General features: G+C 36.2%; 1 protein-coding gene and 1 long non-coding RNA gene across 2 annotated transcripts; one reads left to right on the top strand and one right to left on the bottom strand.

The window, feature by feature from the left end:
• Nucleotides 1-407: 407 nt before the first annotated feature.
• LOC119066095 lies at nt 408-17,165 on the top strand. The gene is made up of 3 exons (XR_005085698.1): nt 408-419; nt 12,245-12,256; nt 17,107-17,165. It is a non-coding gene; the product is annotated as an uncharacterized LOC119066095 (long non-coding RNA).
• LOC119066087 lies at nt 8,688-18,533 on the bottom strand. The gene is made up of 3 exons (XM_037168361.1): nt 18,136-18,533; nt 11,047-11,250; nt 8,688-10,633 (listed from the first exon to the last, which is right to left on the bottom strand). Exons 2-3 carry the CDS (start codon nt 11,153-11,155, stop codon nt 10,062-10,064), a joined length of 681 nt encoding a protein of 226 aa, XP_037024256.1. The 5' UTR covers nt 11,156-11,250; nt 18,136-18,533; the 3' UTR covers nt 8,688-10,061.
• Between the last annotated feature and the right edge of the window lie 486 nt (nt 18,534-19,019).

Below are 19,019 nucleotides of genomic sequence, written 5' to 3'. Positions count from 1 at the left end.
GTTTACGAATACGTTTGTAACACGTCGAATTGGACTCCATGAGTAAGTGGAAACAACCTATTGTGGTTGTACGTAGATGCCAAATCAGCGAAAAAAACATAGCTAACGCCGACCCGTACGAAACACCTATTCGTATCAAAAGCCTTTAATGTGGAGCTCTTCATTTCTCTTACTTCATTTTCTTATCTACTGAAAAGCTATTCACCCTTTAAAATCACTTACATTATCCACTCTTTGCCTTGTTATCATATACAAATAAATTGCCGGAGACAATATAGACAGCCCCGAAAATTTTCAGATTAGTCTGATCTGTTCCGAGCTTTAGTATTTAGCTATATATAGATGTCCATATATACATTGTAAATTGTGATAGGTTATGACCGTACCAATCAGGGAAGAAAAGTTTATGAAATTACGAAGTGACTATTCGCACGCGCGTGCGAATAGTCTTTCCTTCGGCCGTAGGCTATTCGCACGCCGCGTGCGAATAGTCACTCTTATGTTTGTTGACTATTGGGACGCGCGTGCGAATAGCCATTGTTACAGATTTCGACTATTTGGACGCGATACAAATTCGTGAAACATGATTTCACGGCGCGTAAAAGATTGGATCTTGGCTTTCAGCAAAACGGTGTGTGAATAGGTATTTACACTAGTTTTATGAGAGTTTAAATGACCATTGCCATAGCTGATCCCCATAACTTACGGTGCAACGGCCTACAGGATCGGCCAATCAGAAATATGATACTCATGCATAAGATTCGAGAGCTGATAGGACCTAGAGTTTTACGAATCCTCAGGCTACATGTGATGGGATAATCTAAACATCGCGTTTGTCATGATGTCTAAATAAGTTACGAATTCAAGCTGACACAGCACTAACAAAGCCACTCTTTGAGCCAATATATTTTTTTAAATTTCGACCCTCCTGACGTCGTAAAATACCGGTTTCTTTAATTTTTTTATTTCAAAAAACAACGCTACTATTGCCTCCCCAAAGCAATGGGTGGGTCGAATTTTTACTTCGATTTTATTTTAATTATTCATCTCAATAAATTTAATCGCGAAGGAGAGAGGATTGATTTTAACATGTTAGCCAGCATATTACAGATAGTGTCTTGTTCACAAGTGAAAGTTACCTGTGCTATTTTTGACCGACGTTTCAAATTGTCCAATGATGACAAACTGCTGACTTTGTATGGAGAAATGAGGTTTTTCTCACATTATTCGTTTTGAACAACAAATTTCACGGACCGTGCTACAAATCATGATAGGACATTAAATTTTCGAAATATTTATTGTGAAATTTTCCGTGAAATAATGACGACTCCGCTCTACCTTTTTTTAGTGCGCCTGGAAATTGAATATAAGTTGTATTGAAAGCAACTGTCATACATCAGTCTAAATTGAGACTATTTTGAAAGAATGCTGAAAAAGTAAATATATCAAAAAAGAAGATTAAAAATGCGCAAGAACAGTTATTCCTTTTAAACAATGACACTAAAAAATTGTATTAATCATTCAGCTGATCAAAATTCTCATTTACACACTCAAAAATACAGTGTGAATACATAATAATAATTTCATTTATTTGTCATAAAGACCCTGAGCTCATCTTCACACAACGTTTTCTTGAAAAGCAAGATCCATTTAATACTGGAGAATCATGCTACAAGTTGTAGAGCCGCGCCGCGAAATCATATTCCACGAATTTGCCTCGCGTCCGAATAGTCTCCACCTGTAGGATCGGCTATTCGCACGCACGTCCCAATAGTCCACACCTGTAACAATGGCTATTCGCACGCGCGTCCCAATAGTCAACAAACATATGAGTGGCTATTCGCACGCGGCGTGCGAATAGCCTACAACCGTAAGAAAGACTATTCGCACGCGCGTGCGAATAGCATCGGCCATGAAATTATGTTCACCGGAGCGTGAGCTAGGTCTCTTGGAGTGAGCTCTTATCCGGCTACTCGGCCGTACAGTGAACGTGGAGTATTTTGTCAATATCTCGAGTAAATTTTGACCGAATTTCGTGATTTTTTTTTGTTTGAAATGTACTATTTCCGGTCTCCTAACAAAATGGCTGCCGGCGGCCATATTGGATTTTATTAAAAGTGATATATCTTGGGAAAAATGGTACTTAGAGAGTTTCTGTTAACATAGAAGTAATTGGTTATGTTGTGTGGGTTGCTTCAGGCATTCCATATATGGACATCTATATATAACTATATACAGCTATATTTAGCTAAATACAGGCATATAGAGCTATTATAATAGCATATTCATCTGTGAAATGTTTATTTATATGAAAATATAGGTAAATATAGCGGTATATAGATGTTTAAATAGGAATTTATGAAATTTGACTTCGTACGGGGCTGCCTATATTGCCTACGGCAATTTTTTTGTACATGGTAGCAAGGCAAAGAGTGGATAATTGAAGTGATATTAAAGGGCGAATAGCTTTTCAGTAGAGAAGAAAATGAAGTAAGAGAAATGAAGAGTTCCACATTAAAGACTTTTAATACGAATAGGTCTTTCACACGGGTCGGCGTTAGCTATGTTTTTTTTTCATGGGGTCGAGAAAGCTAAAGACTTTAGAAAAACCCTTGTTCATTCATTCCACATGCGATTTACACGCCATAGTACATAACGTACATAAATGTCGTAACGTTGGTAATGCATGTGGAATGAATAGCGTCGATTGGATTGTTATTGTTACTACTTATAAATCCAAGACAACTGCCTATTTGTCGGCTTAAATAATAGTAAATCTAAATTCACGCCGTAAGTACGGTCGAAATTCAAAATCTTTCTCACGCAAGTCTTTCTAACGCAGCGTCATTTTCATTGTTATTTCGTTGTTATTTTACAGCAACAATAATCAATATTTTTTCAAAATTTATATCCAATTGATGAAATTAAGAAACAAAAGCCGTTAAAAAAGCTTTCAGGCAAAGCACTGCCAACCAGGAAAACCGGTAATTAGAGCCCAGGACCAATATTTGCGAAGAAATTCACTACAATTCGCTCAAGAAATTAGGGAAATTTAGCGAGTTTTAATGACTTCCTTCGCAAAAGGCCCTGTTTGGCACCTTAATTTTTATGGAACATAAATTCTGACGAAGTCGAGCAGATCCCTTATTCAAATTCAATTCTGGTGCTTGGTTTGCATTGCGCTGCTCAGACTCACTTAGACTGAGTGTGTGTTAAGAGTACTGAGTTAATATGTAAACTGAAAACTTGACGACGAAAACCAATTTCGACACCCCTCAATCCACAAACATTTAGTCTGACTTGGATACGCCTGTATATAGTACTTATGGATGCGATATTTCTCACTGAAAGGTCACTGAAAACTTTAAAAATTCATCCATTTTCTAGAGAGTATACGAAATGAAAAACAAAACAAAAATCAAAATTTTCCTGTAGGCGAACCATTTACTTATACAGCTCGAGTTGTTTGTGTCGGCATAATAAATCAGAAAGAAATGCAATCAATATCAAACACTATGTAAATTTGTAAATCTATTGAATCCCTACCTTCATTTATCTTGATTATAGAATATATATACGCCAATGTTAGCATTGAGTTATGGAAATTGATGAAATTGTTTTCGTACTTTACTTTCGGTAATTTATACACAAACAATAATCTGTTACGCATGGTAGTGATAATAATTGTTTCACATAATTTAATATATTATTCGAGAACCACTTTGCACGGCAATTATCTTATCAACATTGATTTTGCCGATATCACTAATTTAGGCAATCACTTACAACATACATGTAGGTGACGAACGAGACTAGCAAACTTTTTGAAGCGGATTGAACACTTATGCAGTTCAGAATTAATTCTCTTGAATTGACTCCAACAAAGAATACCTCTACTGCGGTGAGTATTATAACTATCTTGTGTGAGCTTGGCGCGTCTTCTCCATTTGCCGACTAGGAACTTGGAAAATTGGAATACTCAAAGAGTACAATCGGGACTTTGAAATGAGTGACACATTTCGCTTCAGCAGTTTTTCAGCTGATACACTCATACAAGCTAAAGTCTTTAAATGGTATAGAACATGCCGTTAGTTTTATATCAGCATGCAGCTATTAAATAGGTGGCACCACAAGAGAAAGGGAGGTAGTTATATGTTGAATCGTAAATTTAGCTATGAAAATGCATAGATGTCGCCACTAACGAAAAAGTTAAAAAAAAAACTATCAAGACTTGCCCTATTATCATCGATCTTATCGTTACCTACGCGCTTGCGTGTAACTATTTCAGTCGTATGAGCTCGTACTTACATTGTTTGTGTGAGTGAAACAGCTGAGACACGTGCCAAACTTATTTAAAAGTCACTGACTGTATTGAAAATTACAGAAACTGATTCCACAATCCGATAAAAATCCTCGAGAAGTCGGGAAAACATTTATAAAATCCTTGGAAAATCTTCGAAGGATTAACAATTCTGTGTCATCGGAATACATTATTTTTCGTACCTCGGCAGCGACTCAGGTCACGACGTGAGAAAGAATCTTAAAATTTACATCGGTCAAGCAGAATGTCAAAAATGTTGCTGCTTAGATCAATCGGTTCTTGTTTGTTGGTCTTTCAAATTTTCCAAGGGGCTTCTTGAACATCCATGAATTTCTGCCTGACTGAGTGGAAGTGACTTGTTTCGTTTAATCGTAAAAAGCGAAACAAGTCACTTCCACTAAAATGACTACTTTACCTGCGTGTGCTCTAATGTAAATTTTCAGTGCCGCCACCAGGTTTTTGGCGCCCTAGGCATAAAAAATGTTTCCACCCCTACCCGAGACTCTTCTTACTTCCTTATCTTTGCATCCGACTAACTTTCAGGGTTAGCGTATAATTGTTAACTTTATGGTCTAAGGTCTAGGACCTACCCATCGATCGAGTTACTGGTCTTGCGTTTGCAATTTCGTCCATCTCATGTTGAGTTAGCCCGCATCGCTGTTTTCGTTGTCCCATTGGGCCAGCTAAATTGTGTTTGCGTCTGTCATCTTTAGAATGGATTTTAGCTAACCAGCCGTTCCTTTCATGTTTGATGTCGTTTAGGTTAGAGATTCTATTTTAAGTACGATTTTGCAAAACATGTTTTGTTATTATTTTCAAACGAAAAAAAAAACAAAAGAAGTCACCAGTCATCAATACAATTAATTTTAACAGACAGTTTTTGTACAACTGAATATAAGCTGTCGGATTTTCCGAAAATTTACGAGTTCTCGTACGCACCTGTGAACGGAGAGCAGGTAAAGATACTCTGCATTGCATCGGTAGGCCCCTTCACAGCTTACAAGTTTCGCCGAAGTTGAATTACAAATGATTTTTGAACAAATAAATGTCACGGTTTAAATAGTTTGCAAACTTCTTTGTGAAAGCTCATGCCAATGGTTTTTCAACTGCGAATTCGGGGCAATGAAGAGCGTTTTTTAACCGAGGATATTTCGTCCAAGGGTTCTTAATGCCATTAATTGTGTTTCTAATAATTGAATTATTGTCAAAACGTTGCGTTAACTCGCGGTTTTTCTCGTTTTATCTAAGTACCTTAGTCACAATGGGTCGTGATTTTCGCCATCTGTTTTTGCATGTACGTAGAAAGAGTAACATATGACGCTAGGAGTAACTCTATGATAAATTCGAATATTCGTATGAAGGCTGTGAAATTTTCTTGAATTTAAAGATTTTGAAGTGCGGAAATCAAAGTTTTTGATTTTTCTTGTTCAAATTAAAATATTTCTTGTCGTATAAAAATAGTTCCACATGAAAAAAAAAAATTTCACTGAAACTATTTTTGAACGATGGAAAACATGTTAATTATAACGAGAAAAATCAAAAACCTCGATTTCTGTACTCCAAAATTTTTAAATTTAGCAAAATCTCACATCCCCCATACGATTATTCAAATTTATCATAGAGTTACTCGCAACGCCATCTAAATTCCCCTCTCGTTGAACGAAACTATATCACAACCCATTGCAGCTTTGGCAAACATTTTTCCAAATGAGACTACCCCATATATTAAAAATTTGTCATCAACTGATATTTATGCCAATCAGCATCATAATATGCAAATTTTGCAAACTTTATACGCCTCTGTGACATAAAACGTTGTATGGAACTCAATGCAAAGTACTTAATTAGGCTCACGATGTGTTTTATGACACACCGCCTGCGGCCTCGTGTCATAATTGCACATCTAGAGCCAAATAAAGTACTTTGCACCTCGATTGCATAAATAACTATTTTTGCAACTTGCAACCTTCAATCGTAATAATGTCATAGTACAGCAGAAAACTAAATTAAATGAAGTTTGCACCGCAGGAGAAAATTTTAAAAAACTTATGCATTTTACAGCAAAAATATAAGGCTAAATCAATAATCTTAAAATACAAGGGAAGCGACACATTAGCACCTTTTCCTAAAATTTTGCGCCCTCAAATCGCTGCGCCCTAGGCAAATGTCCGTTTTGTCCGTATGATGTGGCGGCACTGTAAATTTTGCATCAGCGGGTCTAACATTTATACAAACGTCACTTTTACGCAATACTTTGATCTCACTGCACTCCTGTGTTCTAAAGTATCTAAGTGGATGTTTTCTGCACAGGATACGGTAACAAACTCACCTTTAGCTCACTTTTTCTCATGTCCTGTGAATTACTTTGATATTGTAACGGGTGGTTTTTAGAGTGGTACGGAAGGTGAAATGTGACACGAAAATGAAAAATCTGTGAAAAAGGAAGATCTACGCACGTATGTCCTGTTTCAATAATTGGAGCCGCAAACTAAAAATTGAAACAAAATAATACAATTTTCGTTTTGACTTTATTTAATAATTAAATGAAATGTTAGTTCTGACTATTGTACTCATCACCTCGTTCGATATTACATCAACTCTTAAAAGAACACTAGTCTGAGTCCATTTCAAAAAGGACCCTAGCCCTGATGTCACATTCATATTCACGAAAACACTGTCAATTGGAAACAATTTTATCAAATTCATCTTATATCCTTATATATAATGAAACTAGTTGATTATTCAAATTATAAGTGAAGCCCACAGCTCAAGAGCTATGGTGACACGGTTATTGCGATGTTAACTATTTTTACTATCTTAGATGAAAATATAAAAGTTGATGCTAAATGGAAATCATGTGACCATCACGGTCAAGCTATTCGTATACCAACACTCACATAAAGTGTCTGTCTTACATCTATTTATTCAAATTATCGAAAGAATGACTAGTTTATAACACCTACGCCATAAATATTTTCTTTTAGTAAAAACATATTTAGATTATCCACTTACTGTTTGACAATATGAGGAATTTTATCAATTTTATCATTGAAGTCGATTCAATCCATAGCAATGTTAACGTATGGGCACTGTAGGTGTACGATTGATGTAACACTGTTGAAATTCCATCAGGAATTTGGACATATTTATGCAATTCCGTTTACTACAACTATGGAACTACAAAACAAGAAATCCATTAGAACCCTAGTTTTGTAGTAGTTAGTTATTTACATTGCAAGGGATACAAAATTGAAAAGTCCAGTTTTCGTGTGAAGTTTGTTGATCCGAAGCACAGCACTGCTACTAGCATGAACACTGAGTTGACAAGTGTCAAATTCGGAGGTTTTATCTGTAAGAGCTACCACTTAGGATTGTTTGTATTGTATGTTCTTCAACCTTCGAATATTTTGTGCTGTGTCCGAAGCGAAGCCGAGGTCAACAATAACACGAAAATAGTTATTTTCCTAACGAATGCTAAAATACTTTTTTAGCGGATGAGAGGTTTCCAGCTCGAGCCGGAGGCGAGTGCTGGAATCGAATTCGCTAAAAAAGCCGTTTAGCATGAGTTAGGAACAACCTTTTTCCTAGACGACGTGAGAAATGAGCGACGAAGTCGCGATATTTCAACACTAGCTAGGAAAAGTGAATTTTCAATTGTTTATCCCGAGTTTAGTAACGGATTTTACATGGTGGAGCTCCTAAATCAATTCTCTTGCTTGTGTGAATAGAATGAATTGGAGTCGATGACAGTAAACTTTCCAATGTTTTCTAAATATGCCTCCCCGAGTTAAAATAAAAGTCTCAAAGGTTCGAAAAGAGACGTCTCACGTCTCACAATACAAAGGATTTGAGACCGTGAGACGTCTCTTTTCGAACTTTTGAGACTTTTATTTTTACTCGGGTCCTTATGAACGTTATCCAAAAATTATAAAAAAGTGTTCCAACTTCTGATTATATAATTCAAGTAGAAACGGAGCAGCAAACTAATGATTTAAGCTTTCGACAAAACAAAAAATCTTGCACGAAATTTCAATGGAAGCTACAATGATTTTTGAAAAACGGCCTACCGAAATCGTACATATTTTCCAGGGAATTTTTTATTATTGTCCTTAGAGTGGTACTGGACTCTAGAAGCCAAAACCATTTTCAAAAAGATTTTTCAACCCTTCATAAGCCGGTGAAAGGTTTGAATATTTTAGCAAATTTTACCGCTTCCTCTCCATCTGAAAAACAACTGACCTTTAAAATGACATCAAACGACCAAACATGCATATGATACGACTACTGCAGGCGTCCCACCTGTCCGAAATGTCCGAAATTTCACACATTTGTCCGAAATTGTCCGAAATGTCCGAAATGTCCGAAATGTCCGAAATTTTCTTTAAGATTTGATCAGAATTAAATATTGAAACTATAAAAGCCCCTAAATAAAAAAATCGCCTGCGGCGCTCTTCATAGTACTTTTAATTGCAGTTTCATTCCATCAATACTTTGTCCCTAATTAAGTAGTTATTAAGCTTTTATCCGATCAAATATTTCAATAAGAAGCTTTAACTCCCCTGCATCACATATTGGCTGACTCCAATATCTTTTTAAAGCATTTATTCAGTATGGTTTCAACAGTTTCAATTACATCAATAGATGCGAGTATGCTTTCGAATTTTTAATGCAAGAGTAGGAAAGTATGTATAAATTCCAGATAGATTTACTTCAAATCAATTACAAAGCCTCATCGGCGCTGTTTTGCCTGAAAGTATTAAGGAAGAAACCCGTCCCGTTTTAAACCTGGTTAGATTTATTCGTAAATATTTCAGAATCTCTATTCAGGTTTCTGATCAGTACAGCTGCAGGTCACATCAAAGTAAACTTCGAAAAAATTCTCTAGTTTAGAGAACTTCAACTTACGTATTTCCTGATCAACTCATATAAAACCTCAGGGGTTTTTAGTGGGATGGACTTACAGACTTTTTCTTTTAAGATTTATTAAAAATTGTAAAAAAATTGTCCGAAATATTTGCAGGAAATGTCCGAAATTTTTATAAATTGTCCGAAATGTCCGAATTTCGGACAAGGCAAAATTTAGTGGGACGCCTGGACTACTGAAATCCTTCAGATTTTTTAAAAATCAGATCTTCTCTGTACATGCACGTACGGGTAGACGAAGTGAGTCTTAAATTTTCATTTCAACACATCATTTTTGCATATTTTATGGTGTCATTTGAAAGCTAAGACTATGAGAAATCAGTTTTTTTGGTGTTCCAGAGAAACCGAGAGACTTTGTCATTCTTTTGCCATTTTTTCAACTACTCATATCTTATCGTAGATGGATTTTAAAAGCAATACAAAACTGTCTGCCCGAAAGTAATTACACGACCATGTTCGTGTACCTGGAATCCCGGAGAAATAAGCATTAGAGAAGTGCATGTTTTCTATAATCCACAGTCTCTAAAGACTAAACTATTTTTTTTTTAAATTTGTTTTGTCTTCAAGGGTACAATACCTTCTTAGAGACATACACTAGAAAATTCGTCCGATTTCGGAAGGCTGTTTTCCAAAAGAATCTCTCAAAGCAGTTGAGGTCAAAGATAATTTTGGAATTGATAAATAGAATTCTAACATAAAGATGATATGCAACCTTTAGGGCTATAAAATGTCTTGTTATAAAAATGTAATAAGTCGTCATCGTCGTTTCTTTCATTCACGCTTTAAAGCTTGCATTCCAACACATTTACATTAAAGCTCAAAGCTTTTCTGTCTCCACATCAACAGTTCGTATTACATCCAACACATCATCCATTGCTTCAATACTTTTCATCTCGGTTAATGTGGGCTTCGGTGACGGTGCAGTTCTGGAAGTATCGTTCAGCATTGCATTGATAATTTCCGGCTCTGGGGTGCTTGTCTTCAAACTGTCTAGTGAATGTGTCGGAGTCTTTTCATTCAGATTCATTTCATCCACGTCTTCTACCAACTTGCTTTGTACACTTTCCACCACACTATCAGCTGCTTTTGTTGCGGTTTCCACGGTCGATGGCACTTGTTCTTCGTTTATTTTATTCAGGATACCCTTCAATTCGTCCATATCTTCTAGGCTGTTCGTTTTTGTGTCTTTCAACGGTATAATTTTGCATAACGGTTCTCCATTTTCGTCGGTGGGCTCAGATTCGGCTGGTTTGGTGTTCTTTAATTTGTCGTCTATTTTCTGCTCAACATCTTTCGCCAAATCGTCAACTCCGTTGCCTATGCTCTTCACAGCACCAACGACTGCTTCTTTTACGCTGACAGCAGCGCCATTCAAACTTTCGCCAACATCTGAAAATTGTTTTGATTATTAAACAAGAAATTACTTGAAGTAGCAGGAGAGTTTGCATACAGAGTTGGTGTTTATTACGTAATTGGAAGCACGGGGCTTCAGATGTTTCTATCGGAATCCACTGATCCACTTGTCCTGTATTTAACAAGAACAGATTCTTCAACCTATTTAATTCGAATTGTTTCTACATCTGTTTTGTGATCAAGTTGCACATACTATGCAAAAAGTAATTATCATTGCCTTTGACAACAAAGCGCATTAATCTATCCACAGTCAAGAGCACACTGCACAGTTGCTCAATTAAATTTCTCGTTTCAATTGCCGAATTAGATTGAAATTGCAGTTTAGTCGACAAGAAGCACTTAGAAACACAAAATACAAAAGGTAGAATGGGAAAAATAATGGCTCTTACCTTTCACAACCTCTTCACCTGCATGCATCGTGTCATTAACAGCATTCTTTGCTGCGTCAACCATTCCACCGTCACCGTTCATTAACGGCATACTGTTTGCACAGCCCATATCAGTAGAGGGTTAATTAGATTTGTTTTCAAAATGTTTCCGTTCCGATGATTTTGAAAAAGTTTACCATTTAACGCAAGTAATGGTGTAATTCGCTGGAAAGAAAAGAATTTTGTTTTAGAGGTAAATTGTGTATGGGTATGACATGTACAAACGTGGTGCTTTACCAATACCCTCTCTAGCAACCTAACTACATTTATTAAGGTGGTAAAAATGCCTTTGCATTTTACACGTAAAATTAGAAATTAGTCAACATTGTATGATTCTACAAACAAAGGAATAAGGTGGCAATTTGACAGAGTCAAAAAGAAGTTTGTTTGCTAGAAAGGGTATTGGCTTTACTTTTTCAACTAGACGAAACAAAAGTACTCATACGTCTTGATACCAGTATACCACGAGCGAACGTACATGTTTCACTATTTGTATGAGTGGACCAGGTGAAAAACGGATGAAGGGAATTCATGTTTACATTTCACTGACGTTTAGTGTACTTTTTTGATAAAATTTAAGTTAAATTTAAGACGTTAGTTGTTAACCATCTCGTTAGTAACAGTAGGTACGTATTTCCCGCTTTTAAAGTTTAACATATACCGCAGCTTCTCTATATCCGCATGCATATGACTTTCTATATCTTAATGATTACCTCTTATTTTACACTATGTACCACCTGATTTTTTTTTAACATTTTACGTTCGAAAACATCAAGGCAAGTGATTTTGATGTATATTTTATCGCAATGTATGAGAATTTCTGACCTATGCCTCTTCTTGGAGTGCGTTGGCTCGGTGAAGAACTTCGAAAGACTAATTTTTAGGCGATGCATTGTGAAGCTCTTTTCACCGACCTGATGCAACATAGCTGACCTCATATATGATCTAGCTTCCTCGATTATAATTCGAAAATAATTAATAATTGTTTGTTGTGTATCTTTGCCGTTTGCTTCGAAATTTGGTAGATGCTATTTGCACCCGGGTGCAAATAGTCATATAAACACTATTTGTACCCGGGTGCAAATACACATATAAAGACTATTTGCACCCAACTACAAAAAAATCTACAAAAATCATGATTTTTCATGTAAATTATAAGAAAAAAGTTACAGTTTGACTTCAGAAACGTGGCATTTGGACGATTTGATAAAAGAGTTTGACGTGCTGTCAATAAAAATTTTAATCAATTTGACAACATGCTACCAACACCCAAAAGCCAAAACACTTGCTTTAGCGATTTTGGATCGAATGGTCAGTATTTTCGGTGTAGACAGTACCATCATAGGATGCTTAAGATTCCATGTGGCTCTAGCTGAAAAGATGTTGAACATCAGGGGCAAGGTCAAGGAAGACGACTGCAAATATCTTGGCATGTATGAACAATTGTACGAATTGAGAGTCGTTGATATTGGTACTGATCATGAAGATACACTCAGTCTGAAAGATACAATTGGTAAATTCCAAATATTCCAAGAAGTTTATGAAAAAAAAGGTTGATTTTGGGTGAAGATCATCCACAAACTCTAACAACGAGATCAAATATTGTCCTTGTATACGTGGCTCGGGAACGTCATAAGGAAGCGATTGATTGATTCAGTGTGTTATGCATCACAGAGTAAACATGCCAAATGCTTGAATTTATGTACAAAAATTTACGTGCAACGTTGTGCTTCATTGGGTGCAGACCATGCCGATTGCCGATACCATTGACACCAAACTTTGCATTGCAAATTCGTACAGAAAGCTAGGTAATGCAAAAGCTATAGACTTGTATCAAGAAATTTATGAACAAAAAAAGCGAATATTTGGTGAAAAGCATCCTCAAACTGTACTTGTTGTACCGGACATTATCGTTTGCTTGTGTGAAAAAGCAATGCACGGAAGTGCTATAGAGTTATATGAAGGATGGTGTGAGGAATTAGACAAGATTTTGGATGCTGCAAATGAGTCACTATTATTCACCAAAGCTATGGTGGCTGCTTCATACAACAAACTGAATATGAGTGGAAGAGCAATATTAATTTATCAAAATGTTTCTGATACACTTGAACAGAACTCTGGCCCGTATACACCGGAAATACTCAATGTAAAATTTAATTTAGCATCTTCATACGTTCAGCACGAACGGCACGCAGCTGCAATCGATGAATGCGTTGATGTCTACGAAAAACGAACAATTGTTCTTGGAGAATATCATCCATCGACACTGACAACGAAATTACTTTTGGCGTTTCCGTACAGAAAAGCTGGCATGTACGATAAGGCCTTAGAACAGTTCTACGGACTACTGCAGAGTCAAGAACGTGTCTACGGAGAAAATCATCTTGAGACATTTACCGCCAAAATTAACATTGCGGAAACATTAATCGATCAACTAAAGGTATCCGAAGCTGTAGCTATGTACATCATAGATATGTACATCATTGTGAAGGATACTCTGTATTTATGGTGAGTTTTCATAATTTCGCAGGGTTTTTCGTAATGTAAACGTTCCACTCTCTCTACACTTAAAATTTCAACCAGGATTGTAAAGGCGAATATATCAGTCAATTTAACTTTATTGAGAAGCGTTCATTACAAATTTTGTTCAAAAGTTCATGAAATTAGAGATAATTGAATTTATATTGAATATTCTATTATCTCCCGTTGAAGCATTACTTCTCTTTGTCGATATTACATTATGGTGCAACTGATTTTCAATGGTTTTTTTCTTTCAAAATGCCTAGGGCGCAGGGTTTTAATGGGTTTTTGCAGTTTGCATTAGGTCGGTTATGTGGGATCATAAATACTCCCGAGAAATTGAGCTAATAAGCTACATTACGACAAAAATTAACTTGACACGACAGCAAACGTTCCAGAATTCCACATTGCTATCCAATGTCCACGAGAATCAATGGACGATGCTAGACATAGCCTGAAAACAGGCATCAAAAAAATAGTCAAGGGATAAAATGTTGAACCGAGGTGAAGATGACGCCAATAAACACACAAAACTGTAACTTATCATTTTTGTCCCAAGTTACATGATGCTAAATTTTTTATATGCTACATGCCTACATGCTGCCGTACTTTTCATGTTTCAAGCACATCTTTCCACCCATCAATCCATTAAATATCTTGGGATATGAATGAAAAACCTTGTTACTGACTGATGTTAAAAGACTTTTTTTAGCGAATTCGATTCCAGCACTCACCTCCGGCTCGAGCTGGAAACCTCTCATTTGCATTTTTGGCGTTAGGAAAATAACTATAATACTACGATAATTACCCCTCCACCCTAAGATGAAAAAAAACTTAAGTGATTGCTTGTAAATTATTGTTTTGGGTTCAACACTTCACTCTCTCGCGGCTTGTTCCACAACCGACACACTTGCCAAAACAACAATTTACGAACAGTTATATACTAGTATACTAGTAAAATCCGTTCCACCCTAATATATTTATTAAAGTTTCCACCTACCTTCTCTATCAAAGTTTCAACCAACATCCTCCATTATCATGAGTATATAATGTTATGGATAGGAACTTTATTTTGAGTTGAATATTTACCATACAAATATAATATGAATTGTGTGTATGATTTTCAAAATGAGTTGCACAGTCAATATATTACCACAACATGTTGGATGAGTTCAAATTTAATAATACTACCAAACAAATAGCGACTTTGGCAACATCTACAAGCAATATCGATGGTACTTTGGTCAAAATTCAATTCATTAATTTGCAATATGTTTCCAAGCGACAATATTTTACGGTGTAATTAATAATTTTGGGTGAAGAGATGAATTTGGCTTTTAATTTTGAATTTTCGGCGAACTTACATCATAAGCTCAGATTCTCTACAGTACATTTCATCAGCAATTTTGGGAAATTTTTGGAAAATCTAAAAAAAAAAATTGAAAATATTTTCCGAAAAATATTTCTTTAAAAGCAATGTATATCCTCTGCAAATTTGTAGCCTACATTTAGGCGGAAAAATATTGGTTTTTTAATGATTTCTCTGAACAAAAATCATATTTTCAAAAAGTAAAGCCATAGATTAAGATGGGCTCGTTCGGTATGTGTTTTTTATGTAAATGGAAGCATGGTTTGGTGGGTTTTGAAATTAAGTTTCTCTACGTGGCCCACATTGAAATGTCAAACATATGTCCAGGGCCTTTAAATTGTGCTAGGTGAAGTCCTTTTTCACCAAGCGATCAGTGTAACGTCCAGTTAAAATATATTGAAATTGTAAAAACATGTAACATGTTGCATGTAACATGAAACATGTAAAAAACAAAAATCAAAACCCATCAGAAACCGGTGGCGATCCACTTGTCAACGGACAATACATAAACAAATTCCCTAATCTATTCAAGCACGCAAAAATGTGTTAATCTTAAAGAAAAAATTGATTTGTGGGTGACAACGTATCCCACTTAGCGAAACCTTTACAGATTGTGTACATTTTTTGTAATCTGCACAGGTTTCTCCATGTGCGTTAAATTATGACAATTTTTCCTTCAAAAGTAACACATTTTTGCGTGCTTTAATGGTTTTACTTTTTCAAAAAAAGATTTTTTTTCAGAGAAATAATCAAAAAAACGAATATTTTCCGCCTAAATGTAGGCAACAAATTTGCAAAGGGTCCATTGCTCTTAATGCACATCAGCATTATTTATTGTATATATACGGACTGCAAGCATCAGTGATGAAATAATTATAATTTAATCTAACCCATCGACCCGCACAACTCTGTGGTGAAAATCATCCACCACACATACAACAAGCGTTAACAAGATTAGTGCAGTTTCGGCTGCATGCAACATGTTACACAAATTGCACAATTTCAGTCGACAACAAAATGAAGTCAACAACAAAATGAGCTAAACTGTTCCATTGTGATTTCCAGAATATCTATTAATGTACATATTCACTTTGCAGTGTCTATTTGAGTATTGTCGTGCGAGAAAGGTCATGAATTATACACGTTTGAAGTTGTTGATTGCATTTTCTTTTGTCTGAGCTTTAATCCTTTGTTACGTATCAATACGCTACGTTTTGTGATTAATTAACATGATTTTCATTACGAACATATAATAACGGCACACTCTGGAACAGGAGAATGAGTTAAACAGCCCTGAATTCGACGTTACATTCTAGCTATAGCTGCTTGCATAATGCATATTGTGTAAATGTAGCTGTATGGTGTTTGCAGCTACGTTGTGTACAATAAACATCGATAGTGTAGAAAATGTCGAGTTCCGAATTCAGTGCTACCTCGAAAAGATACACCATACATCCAAACCGTCTTTATTTTTGATGAAATGTATCTTTGAACGCAGGTAGTAGAAATCTTTGCAAATCTTTAAATAACGGATCCGAGAGTAGTGCATGTTATTCAGTCTATACGATTTAGTACAACAGATAAGTTGAGGGGAATATCATGGCTCGAATTTTGGAGCTACTTCACTTACCTTAAAGAAGGGCTTCGCTTCTTCGCTCTCTGACTCTGAATTTCCGTTTATTTTTTTCATAACTGATTGTTTTGTGCCCTTCTTCAAGTTATTTTACTGTTGTGTACAACTCTAACCTGTTGTATACAACTCTAACCTGATTTGCGATACAATGCCCATTTTTTGTAGTGTTCACCTTTTTATAGGTTTATCATCTGCACTAATAGTAGATAGAGATGAGCGGGTTACCCGAACTCGTTACAAAAAACCCGACACGAGGCGTGGGGTAATTTGGCACACGTTGCTAAAACAACGCATTTTTCAACTACGTGAAAGGTAAAGGTAAAGGTCAACTACGCACACGATTTTTCGATACCAAAATGTTGTAAAAGGCGTCATTAAGTCGATGACATGGCTAAAAAGCATTTGCAGTAATAAACTTGCGTGTGCAAGTTCACCCTTTACGTAGTTTAAAAGTGCGTTCTTTTGGCAGCGTGTGCCAGATTATCCGATACCGGTTAAGTTAATGTAAAATACTGGAGTAATGATCTCTGACTTACTCCGAAAAGACTTTTATGTGTGATTTCTTGCTGTCAACGAGTGTGACCAGAGCGAAGCGAGAGGGCCGTAATAATACGAGTTACATACATTAACATGAGCGATGTATAAGTGGGGCCAATTTTCAGTAGATTGATTTGCTAAAAAAGTCTTAAAATCTAGAAAATTTCAACGAGTGTGAGCTTTGCGGCCAGAGCGAAGCGAGGGCCGTATTCACACGAGTTTAATTTTTATTTAAGTAGGCAACAAATACGTCCGCATTACAGCGTCTTTTAGCAGACAATAATACTGAACCATTTTTTGTTTGACCTGACCCACCCAAAAGGTGGGGCCTAGTGTAACAGGGTTTTTAGAATCGGTGTGGTATCACTTTCATTAGGTTTGTGAGGATCAAAAATTTAATTCGGGCTAGGTTCGGATTGAGCTTTTTGCAATTACATTTGCATCGTATGACCCGAAGGAGTTACAATGTTTGGTACACGGACGTAATCTACTAATAAATTTGGTATAACACATCAGATTATCACAGAAACAACATGGTTTGTGCCATAGAGTTACACTCGAGAGGTGCCAAGGTGGTGCTGTCATTATTTGAACATGCCTGGTTTCCCATATATTTTTGTGGTTTCCTTTGATCGACAGCGCCACCATGCCACCTCTCGAGTGTAACTCTATGGTTTGTACTATAGTTCACCAAATAGTAACGTCATAATAATAAATATTTTTTGTAACATTTTGTAGTAGAGGACCTGCGTCACGCCCGCTTACTAACGTGCGGGCATGATTTGCAAAACAAAATAAATTAGAAAAGCAGGTCTGACATCTTTGCCCTCAAAAATTAATTTCAATCCAAATGTGTGCCGGAATTTCAGAAAACCATTAACCGACCTCAGCTGAACGATAAAATGTATCTTTAGGATCTGAGTGCACATATAACTGAGGCTACTATCTGTAACAGCTTGTATTATTAGCCGGTATTGGTTTATGTAATTACCTAGTATCAAATTCCGTATCGTTTCACTGGTTTATTTTGCTGCGCCACCTCGCAGCGAGGACTCATACGAAATTATTGTAAAATGTTGTTGTTTTGTCGTTTAATTTACAATCCGAATAAACTATAAAATCACCCACAGCCACACATTTATAATCGAATTCAATTGAAATTTATCGCACTAAAAACAGGCAAGCCCTCACGCTCACAGGTCGTATTTATTTTACTCAATTACTTTACAACTAAATTGGTTTCTCGGTGAAATTTTTGTAAGTGAAAACGCCGCACCACCGCTATTATTCTGACCGCAACTGAATCACTTTCTTAACATTCAAACAATGAAAGGTACTGCGAAAAATATGTTGGAACATCCGTATTGTTTTGCTAAAAGTGGTAAACTGACCAAAGTTTTTTTCTTTCCATAGTATAATGACCAACCAATTCGAATATTCAACATCACCTTTCGTGACTAACCGGACTTTGTATTTGTGTACATAATGTATTCCACTTTTCCAACTATATGTTCAACTGCGTATTCGAAGAAATGGAATTTTCTTAGCTTATCGTTCCGTTGTGCTAGTTTTAATCTAACCAACAACAGGGCGACAATGTGTTAGAAAGTATAGATGCAAATATGCAGGTTGGAGCTTTATGAAATGGTAAATTCATAAACTGGCAAATTGTAGAGTGATTTTCGGAAATGCTAAATTGATTGCGAAAGGGTTACGAATGAAGAGGTAATCATAAGCTAGTGAAATCACTACAAAGGATTCGATTGGACTGGATGTTTTAAAGGAAAATCGGCGAGATTGTTAATAATTTTTCCTCGAAATTTCGTCTGATTACCTTCTCGCACACGATGTGTCTCGTCTGTACGTGATAATTCA

The sequence above is a fragment of the Bradysia coprophila genome, chromosome II (assembly GCF_014529535.1).
Source record: "Bradysia coprophila strain Holo2 chromosome II, BU_Bcop_v1, whole genome shotgun sequence".
NCBI classification, from domain to species: domain Eukaryota; kingdom Metazoa; phylum Arthropoda; class Insecta; order Diptera; family Sciaridae; genus Bradysia; species Bradysia coprophila.
This window is presented reverse-complemented; position numbering and strand designations above follow the sequence as displayed.